The 27,741-nt window shown below is 41.1% G+C and overlaps 1 protein-coding gene across 1 annotated transcript; it reads right to left on the minus strand.

Annotated features, from left to right (window-relative positions):
• Window positions 1-1,183: 1,183 nt before the first annotated feature.
• Window positions 1,184-21,188, minus strand: col1a2 (collagen, type I, alpha 2). The gene is made up of 50 exons (XM_054605435.1): window positions 21,008-21,188; window positions 19,576-19,577; window positions 17,747-17,782; window positions 17,186-17,269; window positions 16,510-16,566; window positions 16,205-16,249; window positions 16,049-16,102; window positions 15,838-15,891; window positions 15,652-15,705; window positions 15,486-15,539; window positions 14,765-14,818; window positions 14,439-14,483; window positions 14,178-14,276; window positions 13,846-13,899; window positions 13,436-13,534; window positions 12,961-13,005; window positions 12,561-12,659; window positions 12,344-12,397; window positions 12,132-12,239; window positions 11,971-12,024; window positions 11,687-11,785; window positions 11,219-11,272; window positions 10,980-11,078; window positions 10,815-10,868; window positions 10,643-10,696; window positions 10,477-10,530; window positions 10,227-10,280; window positions 10,087-10,131; window positions 9,651-9,749; window positions 9,379-9,486; window positions 8,949-9,002; window positions 8,793-8,846; window positions 7,915-7,968; window positions 7,690-7,743; window positions 7,464-7,571; window positions 7,307-7,360; window positions 6,597-6,650; window positions 6,250-6,411; window positions 5,980-6,087; window positions 5,746-5,853; window positions 5,473-5,526; window positions 5,273-5,380; window positions 5,086-5,139; window positions 4,877-4,984; window positions 4,716-4,769; window positions 4,252-4,359; window positions 3,922-4,165; window positions 3,610-3,794; window positions 3,246-3,488; window positions 1,184-3,058 (listed from the first exon to the last, which is right to left on the minus strand). Exons 1-50 carry the CDS (start codon window positions 21,075-21,077, stop codon window positions 2,912-2,914), a joined length of 4,056 nt encoding a protein of 1,351 aa, XP_054461410.1. The 5' UTR covers window positions 21,078-21,188; the 3' UTR covers window positions 1,184-2,911.
• Window positions 21,189-27,741: the final 6,553 nt, after the last annotated feature.

Here is a 27,741-nt window from a genome sequence, read left to right on the forward strand (position 1 = left end):
TGTATCATGCGCTGACTTTCAGGACAGGGATTTCCTTTAATGCCCCTGAAAAATGATACAAATCTGATGGCTTGAGTATTAAATTGCAGTATTTTTCTGACTTATTCTAATTCATTGTTTGTTTGTTTGTTGTTAAATTAAATTTCCCTTTTGGAAATTATAACGTAAGGCCTATGTTGGAATGTAGGTAACCAAGTATTTTAGTTTTGTCCTTATTCAGTAGCTCAGCTCCTGCTGTCGACCGATAGATGCCAACAAAGTCATATGAAATACTGTGGTTGTTGTGTTTGTATGAGGTGCTGAATAATGTGTTCACATTTATTTTTAATCTACAGAGTTACTTGCACTTTTTTCCCACTACAATCTGTGTAACCTTTCACATTTTATTTCCAGGCTTGGTTCTTAAATGACTGGGACACTTTTCAGGGGCTACATGCTGTACAATCAAAGCACCAACTGTAATCTGCCACTTTGCACTTTTTTGTCACATTATCTAAATACTCTTAGCCGCTTGACTTTGATTATTCTACTTCACCTGATTGACTTGTATTTCTTCATCAGACAAAGGCAGCGTGGCCTTTGTCTGATTTCCATTCAGCTTTGGCATTGGCGTACATCTAGACTCTAGATGCCAATGCCAAAGCTGAATGGAAATCATTTAATTACCAGTCCAATGTGCAAACCTGGTGCAAACATAAAGTTACCATCTGTCATACTGCAGTGTAAAAATACTGCACTCAAAATGTTATAAGCAAGCAAAATGAACTTAAAGTATCAAAAGCAGCGATAGTGTTCTGCACGATATTATTTGGTTATTATTACTGATTCATTTTTTATGTAAGCAGGATTTTAATGTTGTAGTTGATCAAGAAAGAGTCAATTGTGACTACTTCATACTGTTGAGCAAAACCGGATTACCAACTGGGCAAAGATTACATCTGCCTTAGAACCCAGCAACCCAAGGTTTACTTTGTGTCAATGGATTGTATGTAGTTTGATTAGTGGCAAAGTAACTAGCTGTAAGAGAAACAAAAGTAAAAAGTAGAATATGGCCCTCTTTCCATATTTTCATATTTTTGCATTATTACAAAATTGCACTTTAGCAAAGCAGTTGAGTAAATGCACTTGTTTCTACCACCGCTATTTAAAAAGACTTCATACATTATCAAAATGAACAAAAGTGTCACTTTAGACGTGTCTTTTTAATAAATGTAATGTAAAAAAAAGAAAGAAATACAGAGTATGTTTGTAGCCTGATGTCTGTATCATTAAAGGTTCGATCTGTGCTTTGATATAATTAGTTTTGAATAACAGATGCTGTAAACCCAAAGTTGCAACAGACATCCCAGTCTCTGCTGCTCCTTGGTCAAAGATACTTTATATCTATTTGTTAAAATACATTGCACGTCCAGCAGGGATGCTTATAAAATGATCCCATACTGCCTTCTAGTGGTTATAGGAAGTGCTGCATGTGACTTTTTATGTATTGATGCCTTCAGCTAAATTCAAATTTTCAGAAAGTTCGCATATCCCAGTTCCCTCAACACACTGAACTCACGCTGATTCTCAGCCTCTGACAAAGTGACAAAAAAAGTGATTTCTGCAGGAATGCCATGTCCCCACATTGAATCTAACCAATATTGGTGTGTTATCACTGCAATTCAAGCCTTGATCCAAACCACAGAAATTTATTTGGATGCAAAAGCTGTATTATGCAAGGAAAAGCAACATCAGAGGATGCATATTTACAAGACACAATGCACTTTAGTAATCACACATTGGCATGGACAGTGTCAACAGAAATTTACTGTACATTAAATTCAGATGTACTGTTGAAAAGCATGAAAGAGGGGGAAGGTAAATAAGATATGGCTGTGATTCCACAATAGGAAGATGTTTAAGTTATTGATGATGTGTTACATCAGCCAAACTAGAACCAAAATACAGTGACAAACCTTCAATGGTGTCATTAAAACATGAAAGCACTTAAGTCACTGAGTTGTGTGTTTTGGAACATTGGACATGCTTTATTTCAGAACTTTTCACAATTTATTTAAACATCTCACATATACAAAATAGGTACAATAGACTTTGTGGTTTCATTTTTCGAGAGAGAGAGAGAGGCCGCCTAAAAACAATTCGGATTTCGATGAAATATGTGCTGTCAGTATGAACACTCGGTTTGGGGTTGGACGAGTAAAAAAAGCCTGAACAAAAAACCAAAACAAAAAAAAAACTTCTAGACAAAACAAAAAAAAAGCAAAACCAAATAAAACAAAACAAAAACCAGACATCAGATTTAGAAACATTCCACCTGCTTAAAGTGGGGGAGCATCAGGGGACGAATGCAAGACTCCTCAAATGTCAATACAAAGTAATACAGTAAAAGTGGTTAGCTCCACAGCTGCATATTAGCACCATAGATCTCTGCTTCAAGTAACTGAGCACCATCCGATACAGCTTGAAGCGTTAGAAGTCTTAACATCGGTTGTGGACCCAGGTTTTGTCAAAAGTATTTTCTTTAGGTACAGGCATGAGGTAGCTTAAACCTTTTTTTCATGGAAATTGTGGTTTTAAACCTCCTCTTTGGAAGATATACAAAGACCACAAAGTGATGCGTACTTTCAGCGTTTTTATTACACTTCTTTTATTTTTTACAAAAGGATGACATGATGTCCCACAACAAGCTGTTTTCCCGCGTCCCTTTGGGTTGCTGTATTAATTTGCATTGCACAAACGCTCCGTTCAGTCCGTTCAGTCCTCTCAGATAGTTGCCCATCTTAAGCAAGTGGATGCGCAGAGAGAAATCAGCATTCAGTATAAAAAAAAAAACAACACAGAAAGAAGGGCAGAGATTTTGTTTTTTCGTTCTTTCTCTCTTTTTTGGGTGTTTAATTTATCATGAGTCTATTTATTTGAAACAGACTGGGCCAATGTCCAAACCAAACTCCTGATCAGCTCCACCAATGTCCAAAGGTGCAATGTCGAGGATGGGGAGGCGAGATGGTTTATTTGTTCTGTACTCAATCACTGTCTTGCTCCATTCACCAGTGTGACTCTGCAGGCGTAAAGGAAGAAAGGGAGAGATTGTTAGAATAGTGGCATAATAATTCAAATCGCACAGCAATGTGTGACAACAAAAGCTGCATTGATGTAGCAGTTTATAAACAGAGTAATTTCTTTCTCATGAGGAAGAATAAAACTGAAGCGATGAAGGTAACAAAAATGACCAAAGAGCAACTCACAGTGCAGCCATCCTCCAGCACGGAGTAGGTGAAGCGACTGTTGCCCTCGGCTCTCAGCTCCACATCGTTGGAGCCCTGGATCACCACAGCCCTCTTCAGGCTGCCGGTCTCATCACTCATGTAGGCATTGCTGTTCTTGCAGTGGTAGGTGATGTTCTGGCTGGCCTGGTTGGACAGCAGGCGCATGAAGGCGAGCTGGGTGGCCATGCTCTGGGGGCTGAGGGTCGCATCGTTGTAGGTGAACTGCACGAAGGAAAGAATATAAAAAATATTACATCTGTTGTTTCTCTCATTCCTGGCCCTGTGTTTGCACCCCTTTTATTTCAGATAAAGTAAAACATGTTTCCTCTCTGTAGACGCTCACCTCAGTACCACCGTTGATGGTCTCTCCGAACCAGACGTGCTTCTTGCCCTCGGTGCTTCTGTACCAGTTCTTGTGGGCGATGCTCTCGGGGTGGGCATGGATGCAGGTCTCGCGGGTGTTGAAGTCGCAGAAGACCTTGATGGCGTCAGTGATGCATCCCTGGTTGGGGTCAATCCAGTAGAATCCTACAGGGCAGGAAAAAGAGAGTGTTTTACTCCACTACACATGGGCTCAAAATCACATCACATCTTTACCGCAGTAAGTTTAGGGGTGTATCTGCCCCACAGTGCTGTCGGATTTAGTTGGGCTTACCGCTGCTCCATTCGGGGTGGCTGAGCTTGATGTCACGGCAGGTGCGGGCGGGGTTCTTCCTGGATCCCTCAGGGGTGAGCATGTTCTCGATCTGAGTGTTGAGGGACTTGAGGGTGGCATCGACCTCGTAGTCCTTGGCTCTCAGAGCGGGCTGATCAGCTCTGTACTCATCGTATCCAGAGACGTCATATCCACCACCAGCGGGGCCGGGAGGTCCGGGCAGACCGGGAGATCCAGCAGGACCCTGATACGGATAACAGAGAGGATTGATATGTGGACCACGGTAGCAGTTGTCAACTGTCTGGTTTACAAGACTCTAGGTGTGCTTACAGCAGGTCCAACGTATCCAGGGGGTCCACGAGCACCAGGAGAGCCAATGGTTCCATGGCCGCCAGATCTACCATCCTTACCAGGGGGTCCATGGGGTCCAGCAGGTCCCTGAAGAGGAAGTCATCACATGAAACAGTCAAACATTTGTCTTTTTCTGGAAATCCTGGCTAACATATATCTGTTCATTACTGTATCTCCTGCATTTGGTGTTTTAGTGATCACAAAAAGAACACAAGGCAACAGAGAATATTGAGATATTTATGTAACTTATGGAAATGTTTCTATCTCCAAATGTGGTTCATCACATTACAATGAACACCCCTTGATGCTCTCTCTGCCACGGAATAGCTCTGCTAATTACAAGCTCACATATAAGCCTTTGATTTGACTACATGGTGCCTCTCTGGATACAGGTGGAACAAGAAAACCACTGGTGTATTGTGGGTTATTAGGATTCCACTCACTCTTGGTCCAGAAGGTCCATTGGATCCAGCAGCACCAGACTCACCGGAGGGTCCCTGAGGGGAGACAAAGTGCATCACTTAGTGACCTCATAGTAATGGTGGTAGATTAGGTAAATATCAGTACATATATTGTGTGCATTATGACAGCATGTGTCACTCACAGAAGGTCCGGGCATTCCCTGGAGACCAGCATGTCCACGCAGACCCTTCATGCCTCTCTCTCCCTTGTCTCCAGCACCTCCCTTCTCACCACGGGTTCCAGCAGGTCCCTATAACAAACACACACACACACATGATACATCCGTGTACTTTTAGTCAGTGAACTATTCTATTTACAATGTCTATGTTTATACGTGTTCATTGTACTTACAGCGGCACCTCTAGCTCCAGCTGCTCCAACAGGGCCAGATGGACCTCCTGGGCCCTAGAGACAAGAAGAGACAGGAATAAAAGGATGAGAAAGCAGATGAATGTAGATGTTGTGTAACCTGCAAATGTTGCTGTTTAAAATTGTCTAGCAGTGAATTAATCTTAAAAGGGTTGCTGTTGCTACGTACGCTCTCTCCACGGTTTCCAGGTCTGCCAGCAGCTCCAGAGGGTCCAGCAGGTCCGGGGGAACCAGAAAGTCCCATGGAACCAGCAGGTCCGGGCTCACCACGGTCTCCCTAAACATGGTGGAAAGGTGTAGATGTGGGTCAGAGCACAGCATATATGTGTGTGTGCAAACGTGCTTCAATGTGTATAGAACTGGCATTACCTTGAATCCAGCAGTACCTGGACGACCAGGGGGTCCATCATTACCAGAGTTACCCTGTAGATGGCAAATGACATTACAGTTTACATGAAAGTTTCTTGTGAGTCCAGGTTTTTATCTAATCTACAAAAGTACAGTTCACCAAGAAATCGAGTTACATTTGCAAAGAGTCAAATTTCTATCAAATAAGAGTAGTTCTACTTTGATACTCTCTCCACATTTGGTTACCACTACCAGGTAAATGCAGTACTTGTTATTCGCCAGATCAATCCTTACCTCACGTCCAGCCTCTCCCTGGGGTCCGGTCATACCAGGCATGCCAATGTTGCCAGCGGGACCACGAGGTCCAGAGGAACCAGGAGGTCCAACTCTACCAGGCTCTCCCTGTGATAAGGTGCACAGAAAACCACTGGGTCAAATACAGTCATAGGCTTCATACTGTATGTGATATAGTATGAACTGAATGCATGTTTGACACGAATGGTGTCTGCAAAATATCCAGAAATTTACCAATCCACCAAGACCGCCAGGTGTACCACGATCTCCTCTAGCACCAGGCAGACCAACGAATCCCTGAAGTCCAAGAGGACCACCGGTTCCAGGAGCACCAGGAGAACCCTAAACACACACAGGCCACATATTAATGTATTGGCGATGGATATCTATGGATCTATATGCCCATAATACAGATGTAAACTCCGTCATCTTTATTCATCTAGCAGTTGTCTTTGTTTTCAACATGTCAGTGTTCCATGGTCTCATCATTTTCATCTAACTTACAGGAGGACCAGACTCTCCAGAGGGTCCTTTCTCTCCAGATACACCAGGTGGTCCACCCATACCCTGCTCTCCAGAGGGACCACTGGATCCAGGATCACCACGGAGACCACGAGGACCATCCTTACCAGCTGGGCCAGCGAGGCCAGGGGGTCCGACAATACCCTGTGAGGAGAAGAGGATCAGAATGTGATAATGTCAGGCTCTCTGATTCACTGATATGACAGGCAGCAAGATGAGAAAATGATTTGAAAATATTAGTAATCCAATGCATTCAATTTGGGCTTGCATCTGTGTGTGTGTGTGTGTGTGTGCTAACTAATGTTATGCAATATAAGAGCAATACTCACAGCGGAACCACTACCACCAACTCTACCAGCAGCACCAGGGAAACCAGTCAGACCCTGACATCGGAAACATACACCATCAAAGGTTACACAGCAGTCAACAAGAATGAGTGGTGTCTGTGTGTGTGTGTGTGTGTGTGTGTGTGTGTGTGTGTGTGTGTGTGTGTGTGTGTGTGTGTGTGTGTGTGTGTGTGTGAGTGGACATCAGAGGGGTAAGATAAGGATCTTTTCTGGCCATGGGGCATGGATGAATAAATAAATTAAAGAACAGGGTGGAGACAAAATGTTCAATTTGGCTTACTTGGAATTTGACATTTCAAAAACATGGCTTTGAGTATTGCTGCAGCTATATGATACATTTGGTGAGTTTGTAGCTCAAGTTGCAGGAAAAGCATCTTCATTTGGAAAACTGAGAGATACTTAAAATAAATTAGACAGGGCTCTTCCTCTGATATTTCATTTGTTTAAAATATAACTTTTCAGAATAAATTGGCTCTTTAGTTTGATGATGTTAATTTCCATCCACTTAATGCTCCAGTAGCCTTCACTTGACTTGAAGGTCCATAGAGCAGAAGTGAGTGTGTGACTGTGACCGGTACAATAGTGATTATATCTGTGTTCATGTATGCTGTTATGTTTTTAATTGATCTTAAATGATTATTGATGCAATAAATGTATTCAGGAGGAATTCGTTTTAATGTCTCAGTACTCACAGGAGGTCCGTTGTCACCACGACCACCAGTAGGTCCAGCAGGGCCAGAAGCACCCTAGATAAACAGAAACCAGACACCATTCACATAACTCATATCTCATCTGAGTATTTAAATGATCAATGTAAGTGCTTGTATGTCTACTGTAAATGGTACTAACAGCAGGTCCAGACTGTCCAGCGGGTCCAGCAGGTCCAGATGGGCCACTTTCTCCCTTGACTCCACCAGGTCCACGCTCTCCTCTTGCTCCGGTCTGACCATCAGCGCCCTGCAGACAGGAAGAGTAATGGGGCTGGGTCAATATCTGGGCAATTGTGTGTGTGTGTGTGTATTTGTATCATGGTATATAGTATTTTGTATTGCAAGGTGATCGGCTGCTGGCTTACAGGGGGTCCAGCGAATCCGGGAGATCCAGAAGGTCCAACCTCTCCACGTTCTCCCTGTGGAGAACAAGCAGTGGGTCAGAAAGACAGACAAAGCTGTATGATGTCCTCAGGTCTTTGACTGATATTTATGTCAACAGTTAATTGAGGATGAATATGGTGAAAGAGGTTACAATGAAGGATAATTAATAATTGTCAGCTTTATTGAAGTCTGCCACAGCTACTTACAGAGCCTCCACGAGCTCCAGCAGGGCCGGAAGGTCCGAAGCCACCGCTCTCACCCTGGAGGAGAGAAAAGTGAGAGTTTCATTAGCTTATCATAGCTCCACCCTTCCATCCATCCATCCATCCATCCATCAATCCATCAATCCATTATCATCCGTCTATAAATCCATACACACATGAGAAATCTTTGTCAGCAGCAGCATCGTTTTAAACAGACGTTTGTACTGTAGATAGAAAATTTGAATACTTGATATGAATGAAATAAAAGATCATTCTTGTTTTTTCTTATTTTAGGCGACATAATGCAAATGGGTTGTAATTGTTTTTTTTGTCCAAAAACAATAGGCCAACTTTTAGTTAACAGTCATTGAAAAGCTACTGCAGAGTTGTGCATCTGTCTGCTGCATTTATTATGTTATCGCCTATCATCCTAGGTTAAGCTTTGGTTGAGCCATTGCTGTAATATTTTAAATCAGCCATCAGGGGGCAGTGTTGAGGGACTAGCATCAGATACAATGCTGCAGTCGGGGTTCTCCTACAGAGGAGTGCGAGGTTCAAGGGTATGGATTCAGGTTAGTCAACCAAGAGATCATTTCTGACTGTGATTTGATCTCAAAAACACGTCTTGATGGTTTTCTTCTGTGGGTGACCTCGGGAATAACGTTAATTCCTTCATTACCTTTATTCAAGATGGCCCTGCTTCTGTGAGGCCATCTTGAATAATGTTGATGGAAGCCATTTTTTAGCTCGTAACTAAGCTCTAAAACATTAATTAATCTGTGTTACAGTTTTCATCCTCAACGCCCTCATTCTAATCTCATATCATATCATATCTCATTATTTGTTTTGTGATAAATAATATCCACACATCACCAACTTACCTTATCACCATTGGCTCCAGTGGGTCCGGGAGGTCCAGCGGGTCCAGGCATACCCTAGAATGAGAGATGAGGGCACACTAAGACCAAGGCTGTGGTTCCTACACTCAAACATGTTTATATCAAGTGTGCCTGAAGAAGAATTAGAGTTGAACTTACACGGCTACCATCTCTGCCAGAATTGCCGTCGGGTCCTCTGTGTCCACCCTCTCCCTAGAGGAGAGATAGAGAGGAGGGAACAATAGAGAGGACATTTATGTTGATTTGTTTTACAAGTTTATTTAACATGATCAAGTATAACGAACATAAACTTAAATACTTGAAATCTGATGCACTTTACGGAGATATAGCTAAAAGCTCATTTTCATTCCCTGGGCAGGTGATCAATAATCCAAACATCATATGCATAACATACAACAAGCATTATAAAATAAATATGGTTCACTATTTACATAGTCACAGGATGCCTATGGTAACTGTTGGGGCTGTCCGATTATCAACAAATCTCATTAACAAATTTGAATTATTTTGCAGGCTGACCCTCAAATAGCTCCCGCTTTAGTGCAGGTGGTAGATTTTTGGAGTTTACCTTCTCTCCCTTGCCTCCAGGTCCACCAGCGGCTCCACGCTCTCCGGGCATTCCACCGGGTCCCTGGTGTCCAGGTCCACCAGCAGCTCCAGCAGCACCAGGCTCTCCCTGGAAACAGACATGACAAGCTATGGTTCCTTTTTGCATAAAAAACACATGATTCAATAAATACATTACCTCATATATGAGCTTGGCACCAACATATTTAGGATTCTACAGGATCATTTTTACTCAAAAGAGCAGATAACAACCATTATATGGCAACATCTCACCTTGCCACCATCGGTTCCGGGGGCTCCAGCGGGTCCACGGGCTCCAGTTGGTCCCTGAGGTCCGGTAGCTCCGGCACCACCAGAGCTACCACGCTCTCCCTGCAGGAAAACACAGAGTGTCAGTATATTGTCTTTGGCTACTTGAAGCTGGTTGTTTTATTATATTTGTGCACATGAAATCTGCCACAATGACGGAGATATTCATTTTGTATTCTAACAATTTTAATGGTTTTAGCATCATACTATGATAAAAAAAATATATAAGAGGCTCCTAGAAAATAATGGGTCTTGGTTCAGTTGATGCAAATAGACCCAGATTGCTTCTGGTTTTGAAAGGTAACTCATCCTGAATATTAAGTGGAAACTTAGAAAGTCCCTGTAGTAGTGTGAACACTGTATGAGCTCCGAAAACAAAGGCATGAACTGGTGAACTCACCTTGACCCCGGCAGGTCCAGCAACTCCATGGTCTCCTGGGATTCCCTATAAAGAGACATGATTGGTGGGTTAGAGATGCTTATTCTACAATATATGGTTCGACAGTACAACATTTCAACAAGTCAGTGTGTGTTACTTACTCTCTCTCCGGGTTTGCCAACCTCTCCAGCACCTCCAGCTGGACCGGGCAGACCCTGAAAACATCAAGCCGCAACATCAGGACCAATGGACTCAACAGTGCCAATTATGCATTAATGCTATCTCAAAAGTGAAACTTGAAATTGCTCTGATAAGTTCACTTTTATGTTTTTGAATAAGTTTTTTTTTCTTTCATTTTTTTTAGCTTTGTTTACAATGAGCAGGGAATAGAATCAGATGATGGATCCGAACCTGAAAGCCAGGAGCTCCAGAAGATCCTTGTTCTCCCTTATCACCGGGACCGCCCTGTAGAGAAAGAGAAAGAGAAACCAATGTTAAAAAGAACACATAAATGGTGTATGTATTTGCCTGAAAGGGCGATATATATCTATAAATATTTATATATAAGGATACTTACAGCAGGTCCAGTTGCGCCAGTGGCTCCATTGTTGCCATCGGGTCCAGGGGTTCCCTAGGTAGGAACATGATGACTTGTTAAAACAACTGACAATGGAGCTGACAAACCATGATGAAACCTTTTTATCTGGGAGTTACTGTATTAAACACTTGCAGGGTATTTTTGGACTTACTCTCAGGCCAGTGGGGCCAGATGATCCCTTATCTCCAGGCTTGCCAGCCTCACCCTGATGGAGGTAAGAGGAAGGTTAAGCACAGGTTACGACAAACTTGAAGAAAATATAGATAGATAGAGCTCCAAATACTCATTGTTCAGTCTGGGCGTTGTTTCTACTTACAGAAGGTCCCTTGGGTCCGGGGAAACCAATGTTTCCAGGCTGGCCTCTAGGCCCGGATGGGCCGGGAGGTCCAGAGCGACCATCTTGTCCAGCGGCGCCCTGGAGGAGGAAACAGAAAGTACAGCAGGATGTTAACAATGAATATACAGTACAGAATGATATTGTGTCCTGAAGTACAATTTAGGGATATTATCAATAATAGATTAAAAAGTTTCAGTGTAAAATTCAGATTTACTCACAGAAGGTCCCTCCTTTCCTGGTGGTCCGGAACTTCCAGGGCTTCCTGGGAGACCCTGTACATGATAAACATCAATTAATCAATCAATCAAAAATAATCCAATTTAACAATTTGAGACCAAAGCATGCAAGATAATAAAATGATAAAATGTCATGAAATTGAATTAAAAGATATAATAGAAGTATAAGTACTAAAACAGCATGAAACTAGATTAATAAAATAACAATAAAGATGTATGAATTGTCATGAATTTGTACTGTTACACCTGATCCCTTGGGCCAACTACCTTTCAACAAAATCTTGGGTTTAATCATGCACACGAGGAAAATTCATATCACACACAGCCTTTCACTAGAATCACTAAAGCACTGCTGCTCCAAGCTAGAGGCCATTTCTCTCTTCAACCCAGACTCAGAGAACTAACATGGAGACAAGATCAAAAACAAAAAACTTAAAAAAAAAGACTCACCCTGAGACCAGCTGCACCAGACTCACCGGCGCGGCCAGCATCTCCAGGGGGTCCACGAGGTCCACCATTACCGGTGGAACCACGGGCTCCGGGCATGCCCTATGAGGAAGAGACAAAGAGGTCCAAGAGGAATGAGGAGGCAGCTCCACCTTATGACTGAATGTTCACTATATTTGATGGCAAAACACAACTTGATTTTGGCCTCTTATCAGTGTAATTAAAAATAGATTTGTGCTATCAAAATCGCATGTTGGTGGAAGGAGATTTGTTTATTGCACACTTACAATTGGGCCAGTTCTTCCCTCGCTACCAGGTGCACCACGGCTGCCAGGGGAGCCCTGTAAGAGAAACACGGGCATCAGCAGGTGATCCAAGAAACGTGGCTCTTAAACTTATATCAAACAGGTGCAACGCCACCCATCAGAGACGGTGGTCTGGTACTCACTCTAGCTCCACGGTTTCCAGCAGGTCCAGTGGCTCCGAGCTCACCATTGGGTCCTCTCTTGCCCTCCTCACCCTGAGGTCCGGGGGATCCCTGAGGTCCAGAGTTACCCTGAGGAAGGCAACAGAGAAGTTAAAGGACAGCAGTCATGAAATATTCAAAGGGTTTTAACATTTGTTTAAATTTTATAGTAAAGAAGCAGGATGTGAACTTACAGGCTCTCCTTTGGGTCCGCCATCTCCCTTGATGCCCTGTACACCAGGATCTCCCTAAAACAGATAAACAGACACTTTTAATAAAAACAATCAATCATCTGTGTGCAATTATTTCTGTTTCTGGCAGTCTGTATGCGTGCAGTGTACATCTGCATGCTTTCAAAAGGAATACGTATCTTTTATTTTTGTGGATGCTTTGTGTTGGTTGTGTACTCACAGCGAGACCTCTCTGTCCAGCAGCACCCTGAGGGCCCTGGGGTCCAGGTCCTCCTCTTGGTCCGGGGAAGCCAGGAGCTCCAGAAACACCAGGGGTACCCTAAATAACAGCCATGACGGATAGGTGAGCATCACTAGAGCCTATCTTGAAACATTGCCTTAATTTGATGATTGTCTGCATTTCAATAAAATAGAGACTATATTGTATTATATATATATTATATTAAAAAATAAAAACTGCATCCTGCAATCAGCAAAACTACATCATTTCAATTAAAACAACCACATTATTTATGTGTTATGTGTGCAGCACAGAATAGGGCCTAATGGTTTTAACCTCTGTGTGACCCTAGCTGACCTTTGACCTTCCTATGCCCTAATAGTGCAACTTGAGTACTTACAGCAGGTCCCTTGGCTCCATTCAGGCCATTAGCACCAGGGTTTCCCTGCAGAAAAGAACAAGAAATTAGGGAATCTTATTACACAAAAAACATTAAAAAACACTAAAACATTCTGACTGAAAAACACCTTGCTACAAAAAGTAGTACATTTAACTTTATCAAATATTTAGCAAGTGAACTCCAGAGCACTATAATATGAAATATGTCATAATATCACACAAGGTAACTACATTAAATGACAATAAAACTGCTCTGTAAAGTATTATGTTATATATAATATTATAGCAAAGACAAATCAATGCAAATCATAGAATCATAATTTAGAATAAATGTCAAGATTTATATGTAACTGAGTTTAGGAATGAATCAATGTAGTCTGGAGCAACACAAAAAAATCAAGACAAAATCAAGGACTAAATAAAACACATGTTTTTGCTTATGATTTTTATGAGGGGTAACAGTTTTGTATACGTACAACAGGGCCAACGGGGCCAACAGCACCATTGGAACCGGGCTCTCCTCTAGCTCCCTGAGCTCCACTTGGGCCAGAAGCTCCAGCGGGTCCAATCTCTCCCTGTTAAAGACAAAAATACATCCATAAACATTTAATAAAAAACATAATAAGGGGGTTTCTTAAAGGTTTTGTGATGGAATTTTTTCAACAAATGGTCCAGTGTGAATGAGGCTGTTACATGTCTGAACTATTCCCGTGGGGATAATACATAAGAAGCTATTGGGATGGTGAACGTTGACAGATGGTCACGTGGAGTTCATTTGTTTTACAGATGTTGATACTGTTTGCTAATCAGAACTCTCTCTGTGTTTGTGTCCCTACACATGACCATCTCTGGGCGGATGTGTTGCCAAAGGACAGTTCACGCTTACCTTGGGTCCGGGTCCACCGGGGAAACCAGGGGGACCAGCAGATCCGAGGGGACCCTGGGTAGAAGAAAGAGCAGATGTGACATCCAGATATATGTATATTTATGTATATAATATAGGTCAAAGCTCACATGAAGTTTTTTTCTTATATGGGTGCAATAATACTAATATAATCAATATTTATTAGCATATTTCTACTTCCTCTGATATTTTATATTACATATGATCATTTATATGTTAAGATATCAATCTCCAAGTACAATCTGGATTGGTATCTTGAGTTCAATATTCACAAAATACATTAATCTTACAAGGGTTTAAAGGCCAATACTCACAGCAGGGCCAGAGGGTCCAACATTGCCATCAGCGCCACGAGCACCAGCAGGACCAGCAGGACCGGCACGGCCTCTCTCACCAGCCATACCACGAGATCCCTAAAGAGAGGATACACAAAAAAATAGAAGTCATGAGAAATTTGTCTTTTCTGCAGTCGTGTAATGGCAAATGATGAATGATGGCCAAAATATGAATATGGCAGGGTTTACTATGGCAACTAGGTCTTTTTGCAAAAATGGTGAACTCAATCAAAAACTTACAGCCAGTCCAGGACTTCCAGCAGATCCGTGGGCACCATGCTCACCCTATGGGAGAGACAGAAGAGGACATTAGGTATATGGAGAGAAGGGACTCAAGGTCAGAGGTGAAAACCCTGACAAAGTATTGGTAACACTAAACTTAATTTTCTGTTTGGGTGTGTTCGTTTTATATCTACTTGCACTAGAGAAACTATGTGAAATAAAAGCATCATTGCAGAAAATACCATTCATTACTCTAAAGTCTAACCCTAAACTTATCGGTAGACTTACATTGAAGAAACTGGGATCCTAAATTAAATAAAGAATTCATTGGATGCACTTCTTACCTTGGCACCAGCACCACCGTTCTCTCCCTTGCGTCCATCCAGACCAGTATAACCCTGTAACACAGAAAGACAGCGAAGATTGAAGATGTTTCTAAGGTGTTGTTTTATAAGGGCTAACAGACATCACATGACAGGCTGTGGTCAATATAAAGGGATAAAGAGTGCTATTATTTCCACTCCTATTAATTGGAACTAAACTGTGCTTATTCAGAAACAATTAAGAAGAGATAAGGTACAAAGTGAGGCGATGGGGATCCTCATTAGATAAATCAGATTATCAGAGGAATCAGTATGTTGGATGCTTGTTCAACCTCTCATAAGAATACATGCCAACAGCAAGACATCCAAAGTATCACGTAAGACATTCAGGTAGCTTGTCTGTTTGCAAAGGTGGTTTCCCGGGAAGATTTACTATCTGGGTGGGAGACTTTCTCTTGCAAAACAAGAACTAAAAATCTTAAACTGCGGCCATTAAGCTCTGTATTAAATCTACATTGCAACTGAGGAGGCAGAAAATAGGAAGTAAGTTCCATCATCGCTCTCAGCGCGGCTCCTTATTGGGCACGATGCTCCAAAACAATTTAGTCCACACAGCACAGGTGTAGTAGCTCTTCCACCATTTTTTGGTTTTGGAGCAGTTTTGGCTGCTTGCTTCAAGCCAGTGGGCTTCAGGTGATTAGGCACACCACACAATCAAGTAGAGGAAAAGATCAACACTCACTCTGTGTCCCTTCATTCCTGGAAGTCCAGGGGTGCCAGGGAATCCACGAGCGCCCTGCCATTCAAAAGACAGAAAATATTACATGAGACATGCTCCATATTAATCGTTCAAATGTCTGTTTTGTATGTATGTTTTTATTCTCCTTGTTTCGGAGAACATCTCTTACCTGTGGGCCGGGGACACCTCTATCTCCGGGCTTGCCAGGTCTGCCGTTGTTACCCTGTGAGTCAGCAAAATAAATTTAGAGCAGCAACTCAAAACCATTACAAAATAGCAAAATTAAGTCTTTATAAAACTTGTAAACCAAAGTAGCGCCTGAAAAGTGCCTGTGGAAAAACAAATGTATACTTACATCCTCTCCAGATTTGCCAAGGGGTCCAGGGGGGCCAGTGGCACCAGCAGGGCCCTTTGGAAGGAAAACCAGAACATTTAAGATCTCAAAGACGACATACTTTTAGGATTGTGGCATCACATGGATGAGTCTGACAAAGAAGTGAGCCCAAAACAGTTCTAAACACAAGATCATTTGGAAGAATTGTGAGTATTTTGGGGGATAATCTTACAGTCTGTCCAGGCTCTCCGGGCTCACCAGCGTGTCCAGTGTGTCCCTGAGCTCCCTGTTGAATGAAAAGAGGCGGTTATATATAGTATACATTCATATATATACATTATAGCAAAGGCAGATTGAATTTAAATTAGCAGTGGGTGTGTGAACTTACAGGAGGTCCAGGTGGTCCATTAGGTCCTCTAGGGCCCATGAGACCCTGAAAAGGAGAAATAAGTTAATAATACACATCATTCATCAACAATAAGTTAATCTACGCTGGTGCGCTTTGTCATGTGTGTGAGGAATGGAATCAGAATTCAAAGGTGTGAGATAAGTATTCATGTAAAGGCAATGATGTAAAGACACAAATAGAAGTATGGTTGAGTGAAGTCTGTATCTATTTAAATAAAGGTTGGGTTGTAGGTAGATTAAGTGTGTTTATGTGTGTGTATGTGGTAAAAAGAGAGGCGCCCTCACCATGGGTCCAGGTCCGGCATCGGGAGCTTTTGCACCTTCATATTGAGCAGCAAAGTTCTGATAACAGAAAAAACACACCACAGATTAATCAGTCATAATCACACTATTGGACAAGCAGATCATATATCCACTGCTTCCAGTAGTCCAAGTCTATGTGATTGGCATGACACAAGAATTAGCCATTAACAAAACACTGTTGTAACATACAACAGCTGAATGTGCTATTTTAAGTTGGTCCTTTTTTGTACCTATAAACTGATTTTTACCATAAAATAGAAGTGAGCATCTTATATAGTTTAGGGGTCTTTAGATTTAACTAATAGTCCTACTAGAAACCGTGTTGTGTTTCTCTATTGGGCCATTGAGGCAAAGGACAAAGGGTCAAAGGTCACGGGGTTATGACAGCATAAAAAAAGCAAAGCAGCAGGGGTGATTATAAACGCTGCCAGTCAGCGCTGCACAGAATCTCGGCCTGCTGCCCTGAATGAGCCGAATGTGGCTCAGACACAAACATCACAGACATATTTCAATGCTTTTTCTGCAGTTTGCATCATGAGAATCATTGGATATCAAACCACTGCTAAAACTGCATTATGGTTATAGTTTTTGGACCACTTTTGAAATATACACTGTGAAGCCAAGCCGCTTATTTAGCAAGTATAAAGAGTGGACTTACTCCTCCGAGTCCAGGGGGACCAGGGGGGCCAGCGGTGCCGGGGAGTCCAGGTTTGCCATCATTTCCATTTGGGCCTTGAGGACCCTGTAAAACACAGATGATATAGTGAGTAAACACCGTTACTGAATGAACAGCTGCTGATAGGACGGTTTCCTTTTATTATTTGATTACTGTTTCATGAATGAACAGAATCAAGAGATAAATAGATAAAGTCTGACCACTGTGGTAGCACATTGTCTTGTTAAATATATGATGAGCAGACTTCAGTAACAATAAGGGAAAAAAATATGTACTTAAAAATAAATTTGCTAACACAATAAATGAGAAAAGTATTTTAAATAGTACCCATCATATCCATTCACATCACTATTATCGTCAATAAACACTAGGGCCTATAGGTCATGTAAACAAAGGGGTGTGGCCTACTGAGGTTAGACGGTCATATGACGTCAACAAACACGGCGCCCAAGATGAATAAAAAATGCACCACATTAAATGCATAAATGACATATTTGGTAACAATTGTTTGATCAAAGGAAGCAGAGTTTCGTTTCAGCTTACCCTGTCACCTCGAGGTCCTTTGTCTCCTCGGGGACCCTGCAGCAGAAAATCACTCAGTCAGACCAGAACACAGAGCGGAGGACTCACAACAAGTCAGCTTCTAAACATTCCTCGAGTAAAGCAGGTGTTTAATCTGAACTATGCTAAATGTAACAAAAAGCAAATCAAAACCAGATATGATTATATTCAAACAATCTGGTATATGATGAATCAATAAAATATGTATGAAAACAAACTTGATCTTCCAGTGAGAGGATAAGCAAGTTAAAACATATTTCAGTGATTAAAGCAGACATCATAAAGATGCCCTCTGACCTTTTCCAACCTAAACTACACTTTATGTGTGTGACATGCCACACTGTAGGTGCTAAATGACACATAAGAACAACAGTATGTGCTCACCTTGACTCTTCCCTAAATAAAAAAGAAAGATAAATAAATAAATCTAAGATTTATTTATACAGTCTTGTCAGGCCATTTTACATATAGGCTACAGCAAACATTCAGCTCTCGTATCTTTTGCATAAGCATAATGATAAGAGGCCATTGTAAGAAACAGTTAAGCATGCTTAATAAGATGTGATAATATAACAAGGATAAATTAAACATGCCCATGCAGATACAGGAGTTACAATGAAGACACAGCAGAGAAATGTGCATGTGATATAAATGATTAACATGTGCACAGAGATGCTAAAAGGAGCGTCCCAAACCAGACTCAACAACCTCTTAGCAGAGTATATGTTAGTCCATGGAACAAATAAAGTTCTGAGACGTTACCAGAACCACACAGTGCATACTGCATCTTCAAAATATTAAAATGCTGCAAACACCATGCTGATGAAGGCAATCTCAATTATTAGCAGTCATTTAAACAAATCTCATCAGGTTCTGTTTGTCTTTCATTAGAGGGGCCTCATTCTGATTTATAACAATTAAATAATCTTCTATTTTTTTAGTTTATCTGAGCTTAAGATCTCAACCTTTCATTACTGGTCTGAGATCAGCTTTCATCCTAATCAAGGAGCAGAGGAAGACTCCAAACTGACCCAAAGCCAGCTGTTAGGGGCAAACCTCCCTCTGCCCCTCAGAAAGGATCCTTTGTACCAGGCCCCAAGGGTGCCTCAGAGCTGCGGTTTTAGCTTTCATTGACACAAACTTTAGCCAATAGGACCCTCACCTATTCATGGACAGGAAGGGAGAAAACTGCAAGAAATAACTTGGTTCAGGGGACAGAAATTCCTAAATGAAGTTCTCTGCCATGGTTGAGATTGCTCATATGGTCAAGACCAACCGAGAGGTCCTGCTTTCATGGAATATACTTCACAGCGTTTGGAGGATTAAAACAGCAAAGAGACAAGGTAAATCTATCATTAAGAAATGTTGCTTTCATGATTTTTCATGCATGTGTACTAACCGAGTCTGTGGCGTTGGAGAGATGAGGAGGAGGAAGAGGGAGAAAGGGAGGGTGGGGAGAGAAGAGGGAATAATCCGTTAGAACATCATAAGCATTTTGAGTAAAACAATCGACTGAAAAAAGAAACAATGTCATTTCAATCCATCTCTATTCTTTTTGATTGCATTAACCTCTTTCTTTGGGTCAATGAAAATAATTCGGTTTGCCTTTGAATGAGAACAAAGTATACTAAAATGTACAAACTAGACTGCAACTGCACTCTGCAGAAACAAGACTGGAGGCCTTCAGGTAGGACTTTAAAATGCAGCGTAGCCAAGTTAAATTCTAGTCATCACATATTCAAAGATACATTTTTAGTTTTCAAAGATAGCAAAAAGATAGCAAATGTTCGTCGTGAAACAGAAAGCTGCACTGCTTCTGTGTTTTGATGGCCTTAACTACATCTAGGGCTTAAATAATGTGTCAGAGTTCAACAGTGTCAAAATCAAAATGACACTTATCACCAGTATCTCGAAATGTTGAACAAAACCTTTTGTCAGGCTTGCTATCAATCCTCTTGCTGTATGACAAGTATCTGCTCATGTGTGGAAGTGTAGCTTAGGGCCACCTCTGCTAAACTCCTTCAAACTCTGTATTGAAAGTGAATCTCAGTGTTCAATAGCATTCCAGAAGGATCCAGCTACTAACAGGCCTGGACTGGTAGTTTGTCCCCTTGGGACAGGAATAGTTGGCCTGCTACTGCAAACAAGATAAGAGCTAAATCACTTGTATTGGGGGATGTTTGACATCTGTTTTAAGCTTTTATGCTGTTCTAAATCTTGCTGCTATGCTGTTAAAAGGTGCATTTTCAGATTTTGTGTTAAAAATAGGCGAATTTTAGGGCAAGTAGATTGAATCCCAGTATCTAAAATTGATTATCTGATGACTGCATTATAGCCGATGTCCATGGCTGATGTGTGCATCTCTCTTCTAAAATGTGTTGCAGGTGGACATCAGCTGGTCATGGCTGGGTTTGGCCCAGCTGGGACCTCCCCATGAACTCTAACATGTCATGTCCAATCTACACCACAAGGTGGCGCACTTGGACATTCAAGGTGATGGGAGATCTTTCCTTTTTAATGTACTATAATAATGAAAAAAGGTTATCAAGGAGCTTTAACTTCAATGCATATTTTGTGGTCTATTCTTTAAACATTTTATGGCTTAAATAATGATAAACTCGCAGTAAAGTGTAACTTTAAAGATACCATAGATAACGTTTGACAAAAATCTAGAAGTACTATAATATGTAAGAATTTAGTCTAATTTCTACTTAAAAATGAAACAGATGTGCCTCTCTTTAAAGAGGAAAAACTCTAATTGGTGCCAAGTAGATGTTTGCATGCATGGCCACCAGGGGGAGACATCACTGTTTCCTATAATAAAGCCTCATTAGCTGGACGCCTGGATGGAACAATATGTACAACGCCCCACGAAGTTTTCCATCTAATGTCTAAAAGAAAATTCACATTTAGCCTATTTTTATGACTCCACATGCATTAAAAGTTTTGAAAAGCCACTAGGCCGATTACTTTACAGGTCTCTTTCAAAGCAAGAAAACTTTTTCAGGAGTGCAACCCTCTCGGAAACTAATGAAATGTAAAATAATTGTATCCTTGGGGGAAAAAAAGGTGAAGAATCCTCTGCAAGAGCTAAATCCGTTGAGCCTTAATCTGCAGTGCTTTGAGCTGTCTTCAGGTTGACCTTCATGTAAGTCCCAAACAATAGTCAAAAAAGATCCTCAAGCAGTGGGACCAGAGAAAAAAATATCCATCAAAGAAAAAAGAGCAGATATTCAAACTTACATTGACATGTTGCTAGGTATGAAGTTACTGCAAGCAGCAACAGAATCCGAGTATCCACAAAGCTGAGCATGTCTATGCAGACATGCAGACTCCTTGTGCTGCTAAACCCCTGTTTTTAGACCACCTTCAAGCAGGCATACAGTTGTGATGACACGAGTAACTCCAAACTGAGCGGAAACCTGCTGCCGTGATGCTAGAATAATAAAGTTCTATCAGGCCTATTTATACGGCAGGAGGGTCCCTCGTCTGCGTGTCAAAAGTCGGCCCCCCGACCAATCAGAGAAGAGAAACCCAATCTGACTCCCATCCCTCTCCAGCTCAGCCTCAGTCATGTGGTGCTGCATCTCCCAGCCTCCTCTCCACCAGAACCCGTTTGGCAAAGCTTTGGCGATGATGACGAGTGCAACGTTTTAATTAGATCCATTCTTTTTGAGGACGTGGACAGCGTCGAGGTTTAAAAGGGAGAAGAGGGCTTATGTTTTTTCCCCTCTTTGACGGGTTGCAGGGAATCCGGAGTGTCAGTGCTGAGACACAGGCATCCAACTTTACGCGCAGTTTAGTTTAGGTTTGTGCGTAAAATGTGCCCGTTTTGAGGCATCGGTGGTCTCAGTTGGCACCGAGGGGCCTCGATTCTTTTCCATTTTGGATTTTATGAGCAAAAAATAACTTTTAGACGGAGTGCAGGATTATTTATTGAACTGGTGGTATATTAGAAGGTATTGCAATGGACTGTTAGTGTGCCGTTTTACGCACAGCCTTATTCTTCTATTGTTTTTATCCTTGCTATTTTGTGTATTATGTGGCTACCAACAATATTCATTATGCAGCCAAGCAGATTTGTGTCGTATTTCATTTTTTTTTTTTCCCACTCAAGTGCAAACCACATGCATCAATCATTTCCTAAACAATTCACTTGTGTGTTAAATTAAAATAATGTTTCCGTTTCAACATCTGGATATTTCCAGAACGCTTATAAACTTTTTAGATCAGTTTGTAATTGGAATAAAAAAGCACTGAAGTATTTACACTGCAAAAGCTTGTCAGTGGAATGCAGTGATTTATATTCAGCATAGTTTGCTGGTGCTTTAGACTGACAAAAGACAGGTGTGAGGGAGAGATCTAGTTTCAACCTCTCTCTCTCTTTCTCTCTCTCTCTCACTTTGAGCAGCTCTTACCTGCCCACATGATCAGACATGTCTTCTTTTTTCTCCTTCCAATCCAACAACACTCAGCGTGGCCCTCATGCTGCCTTATATTATACAACCACTGCCCTTTTAAAGTGTGTAAAGCACAAAGCATAAACATATTCCTAAATTAATACAGCGATGGACTCAGTGTTTAAACTCTCACATTCACATTATGAACCGGAATCAATCTATTCACCACTTAATCAAATGTAGGGGGCGGCTGTGGCGTAGTGGAGAGCAAGGTAGTTCTCCAATCAGAGGGTCGGTGGTTCGATACCCAGCTTCGGCAGTCGATGTGTCCTTGGGCAAGACACTTAACCCCAAGTTGCTCCTGAAGGCTTGCCATCGGTGTGGACTGGATGATGAATGTTAGTTAGAGTCTGATGGTGGCACCTTGATGGTAGCCTGTCATCAGTGTGTGAATGGGTGAATGATATGTAATATACTACTGACTGTAAGTCGCTTTGGATAAAAGCGTCTGCTAAATGACTGTAATGTAATGTAATGTATTGCACAGTGCAGCATGCGTCTTGGCTTAAAGGACGAGTTCACACATTTTCAAATCACAGGAGGAATAATAGGAAAATCTTCTTAGGGCACATGATGACTGTTGAGAACCTATTCTTTAATGAGAGACAGTTGCTGGTTATGAATGAATAAATCATTAAAATCAGTTAATGATTTCAACCAGTGATGTAAAGAATCACCTCCCTTTTCCTTCTAATCTTATTCCTCCTGCACCTCATAAAAGAGATTTGCTGCACCATAGATTCAATAAGGAGAAAAGTTGTTATCTTTCCTAAATCACCAATACATACTTACCTTCTTTTCTATATGTATTTTATTGAGATGGATTTGCTTTAATAAACACTAAATATGTAAACTAGTGTGTCTGTCAGACAAAATATTACAGGTGGAAAGGAAAAGGACCTTCACTTTAAAACTCCTCTGTGAGCCTGGACAAACACTTTTCTGGTTTTTTATGCAGATCATAAGGATGAAAAGCTTGTTGTTTCTGAATGACTTTGTCATCCATTATGTATTATAAAGTTGTGTTTTGCAACATGGTGGACACAAGCACTAACTATTTAAGGCACTCTAAAAGACTATAGAGACAATATAGGAGGTTAATAGGAGGCTTTTGCAAATAAGCTCTTCTTTGCCTCCGGCCTACAGAAAGGTCCGCTCTCTTTCCTCCACCCTCTGCTCCAGAAAATAAAAGTAATTGTTGGACACTCCCGACAACTTCACCTCAACTCTTCCCTGAGTCGAACCAGAAAGATAGAAAGACAGAGAAAAAAAGAAGGGGAGGGGCGATCGAGATGAAATGTGTTTTAAGGATGGCAGAGCTCCCACTCACTGCAGAGCTACATTCTCATGTTTGCTGAGGAGCTGAAGCCTTGACGTAGCCGGAGAGACCAGACAGGCGGTGTTGGAAATCAAAGATGGCTGCAAAGCTCCACATCATCAGACTTTTTTCTATCTCGATTCAACCACGTTTCACATGAAACAGTCAGTTGTGTTTTGTCCTTAAATCCAAGCCATTATTTGCTCTTTGCAGACATTCAAAAACATGATAAGCTTTCAAAAAACACTTGGAAGAAGATTGAAAAAACTAAAAAAACAATTTAACTCTTATAGTAAAAGGTCATGAACATGGCAGCAGATGCAAATAAATGAAAAAACAATGCAACCCCTTACACTCACTGTTATTTACTTGATAATTCGTTTTCCAGTTACTGAATATGCTATAATTGTCATTTTCAGGAGATAAAGTTTATTTTCCTCTACATTGTGAGGGTGTCCTGTGGGTCAATTTATCACTGGGGCTAAACAGATAGTTTATGTTAATGTTGATTTACTCATGTCTTAATTCAAACACAAGTCAATGTTCTCCTGGGAAACATCTGAAAATGGTACAGGCAGAAAGACTTCTCACTTCTGTAGTCTCCCAATTCAACTTTGGTCACAGTTAAAAGTAGTGCCTTCAAAGGTAATTGTTCCTTTAGCTATGCTTTAATTAATGAAAGAAGAATTCTGCAATGGAGAGGAGTAAAGTAAAGTCAGCTAAATTAAAATCAAACAAGATTTATTCCTTTCCACTCCTGGAGATTTCTTTTAATCCCTCAGCCATTTTGAATCTCACATTTTGCTCCTCTCCTCTGCCGTAGTGCTACCAGCTGGGCCTGCAGACAGATTCTTCCAGATGTGCTACGCTCCGATTGGCTGGTTGAAGTTGTTTTCTCACTGGTCTCGTCTCACTGCGTCTCATATTTCCATTCTGATGCAGAAGAAAGCGCTAAGGATTATGGGTGGAGTGGGTGCTCTCGTGTTGGAGGTGACTATCCACCTGTCAGCCAGCTGGTGAGGAAAAGAGCACACAGCCAATGAGATTAGATTTGATCAGCTGTTGTATGCTTGGATGGAAATGTAAAACTATTGGATCCTTGATAGGGAAACGCCAGAGTATATCTGATGTTATCGTGTCATATCGTGGCTAGGAATTACAGAAGAGATCAGACGGTAACACTTCAAATGACATGATTTGAAGCATGAAACGCAATTATGCATTATTTTGCTATTCAAAATCTCTAGACTCATTGAAAGAAAAGAAAAAGATACACATTTAGATGTTTTTTTTATTAACTTTGTCTATTTTTGTCTCTAGATTTCTCCTACATTTACCAAAAGTAAGCAATAGATACTGCCTCATTTGCATATTTAAACATACATATAGAGATGTTTCATAATGATATCTATCTATCTATCTATCTATCTATCTATCTATCTATCTATCTATCTATCTATCTATCTATCTATCTATCTATCTATCTATCTATCTATCTATCTATCTATCTGTTATTTTTTGCCCGTCACCTGCTTGGAATCATTAATTAAATTTATTCAATCGTTTATTGTGGCTTCCCCTTTATTTTGTAGCCTGTTGTCCATAATGTACCACAACTTTGAAAAGTAAGGGCCAGCCAACAGAGTTAACCGTGAAGTTTCCTTTTACTTTTTTCTGTTTAGTATATAAAGGGGATTATTTGATTCTGAACAATGATTTCCGTCCATATGCTTCTACTGTAAAATAAAGTCACTGGTATGGGTATATGTGGCCCACACACTCAGACACCGGCAGCTATCTGTAGAGGAAGTTTAGAGATGGAGCAGAGAGAAAGAGATAGTTAGTGATTAAAGAGGAGGGGCGCACACACACACACACACACACCTACAATCCTTTCACAGACTGAAATGAAGAGAGAGACGACAGAGATGAGAAAAGATCAAAAAAATGGTTGAAGGAAGCAGAGAGTGATGGATAAAAAGGTTCAGACACACTGCCCTCCCTGACACTCACACACAGATAGAGGCACTAATTAAACAGGGCACTGCACACACTGCGCCCGCACACACACACACACACACACACACACACACACACACACACACACACACACACACACACACACACATAGCAGACATGCAGGGGCGGTTGAGGTTTCCAAATTACAGCCTATATTCCAGTCAGTTTTCTTCTCTCTGAAAACTTGCAAAGGACTTTCCACACAGGAATACTGTCGGTAAAAACTAGAAACTATGAAACTCAGCCTGTCTATGAAAAGAAAATAATTTAACTAATGAATTATCATTTCTTAACTGTGGAGCGTAGGGTTGTACAACTGGAAATCAGATTTCTTACATATTGGCACCAAATAGCACAACAGAGTCCTGGATCACCAAATACTGATTTCTCATGGCCCACTCTGCCAGCCGGTATGTTGTCAGCTTGATTATGAAAGCACATGACAGCGGCAAGTTAGCTTAGCATAAAAATTCGAGGCAGGATCTGTTCAAAGGTAACAACCCCTCCTTCCCTACGAGTACCTCTAAAGTTCATAAAGTAACACGTTATGTCTTGTTTGTTTGACCAGAACAACAACTGTAAGTTTTGAAAGTGTAAAAATGACACATTGTAGTGTTGCTACAAGTGGTTTTGTGCCCTTCGACGGAGCAGTGCTCTCTGTTTCCAGTCTTTGTGCTAAGCTAAGCTATCCAGCTTCTGGGGGTAGCTTAACATTTAACACAGACATGAGAGAGGTAGCCATATTCTCATCTAACTCTCAGCAAGAAAGCAAATTAGCGTACTCCCCAAAATGTAAAACAATTCCTTTAAGGTCCTTTCTTATCTTATCTTTTCTTATAGAGTTGTGCAGGACTGAGTCCTACAACCTGTAAATGAGTCAGATATGGTACACTTCCAGTTCTCTAGTCTTGAAGTCAATGGGTTTTTGAATGTGTTTTTGGTAAGATGCATGAACCCCAGCCTGCCTATGAAAAAAAAGCCAACTAGTACACCTTCACGGCTTCTTATGTATAATCGCGAATGTGGTGTAGTTCATTTTTAGCCTAGTGTTAGCATTTTATTTCTGCCAAATGCTTTTGCGCTTCAAAAATAATAAAAGTAGCGTTAATGTGTGAACATTATCTTGCTAAATAAAAAGTGCAAGTATCATACAATTTTAAGGCAGAGGAGAGAAAAAGAGAAACAGAGAAAGAGAGAATAGGACAAAGGAAACACAATCACGAGTATTTTGGTAATGGGTTCATTTTCTGTCCGTGTTTATTTGTCAAGCAAGTTTGCTTACATTAGCCACCAGCCAATATCTATTAATTACTGGTCATACCAAACCACGTAATGCTGCAGCTACTAATTCGCTGAATGTGTTAAACTGAACTATGATGTTTTATGTTGCTCATGATTTTATCTTATAATTTGTAAGAGGATAATTGTGTAAATTCTTCTTTCAAAAGTTAAATAATCCCACTTTAAACCAGACTGAGTGTTATAATTGAAAATACTTATTACTACTACAATAATTTGAAAAAACTTTAAAATAAAGTTATCTGGGTTTGAACAGTTTCTGGTTTGAACATCATGAGTTTGTAATGACTCGTCCACCAGAAGGTCGGAGGGGTTGAACCCCTCTGAAATCAGGCAGCAACATCGGGACTTCTTCATTTTGTCGAGGTGATAAGCAGTGAATCACTGCTTCTTCAGATAGTCAGTTAAAGAAAGCAGCCAAAATAGTCAGTCACGTAGATTATGGACCATTTACATTGAGAGGAGAACCTGGAAGCTGCTGGCACTTGCTTGAGTATTTAAGCACAACGATCAAAAAAAGGCTGGCTGAGTCAAAGAATTCAGCTCTCTCGTTGGCTCGACAGGCCTGAGCGCATATCAGCATGCTGAGGCCACCGGCGTTATTCACTCTGCTGACTGACTCTGTAGCACCCAGGAAGGAAGGAATTGGGGGAGAACTAGTAAAACACAGGGAAGGGCGTTTTATGGAGCCCTCATTTACTTTGAGTGCTTCAAATTATACTACATACTCAGCCAAGTTTGTGATCTGTCTATGTGTATGCAACACATTTTTTTGCTCATTCCCTTCTTTCTTTTGCTTTTCCCGTTTTCCCCGTTGTTTCTCGTATCATTTCAGCGTCTCCCCACCATCTCTTCATCTTTGCCTCTCTTTCTCCCTGTCT

The sequence above is a fragment of the Anoplopoma fimbria genome, chromosome 10 (assembly GCF_027596085.1).
Source record: "Anoplopoma fimbria isolate UVic2021 breed Golden Eagle Sablefish chromosome 10, Afim_UVic_2022, whole genome shotgun sequence".
Lineage (NCBI taxonomy): Eukaryota > Metazoa > Chordata > Actinopteri > Perciformes > Anoplopomatidae > Anoplopoma > Anoplopoma fimbria.

Coding starts and splice junctions, on each gene's coding strand:
- col1a2 (XM_054605435.1), bottom strand. CDS start 21,077: ATGCTCAGCTTTGTGGATACTCGGATTCTGTTGCTGCTTGCAGTAACT. Junction 7,361..7,463: donor CTGGACAGTCTGGACCTGCT/GTTAGTACCATT, acceptor CTGTTTATCTAG/GGTGCTTCTGGCCCTGCTGG. Junction 5,854..5,979: donor CTGGCGGTCTTGGTGGATTG/GTAAATTTCTGG, acceptor ACCTTATCACAG/GGAGAGCCTGGTAGAGTTGG.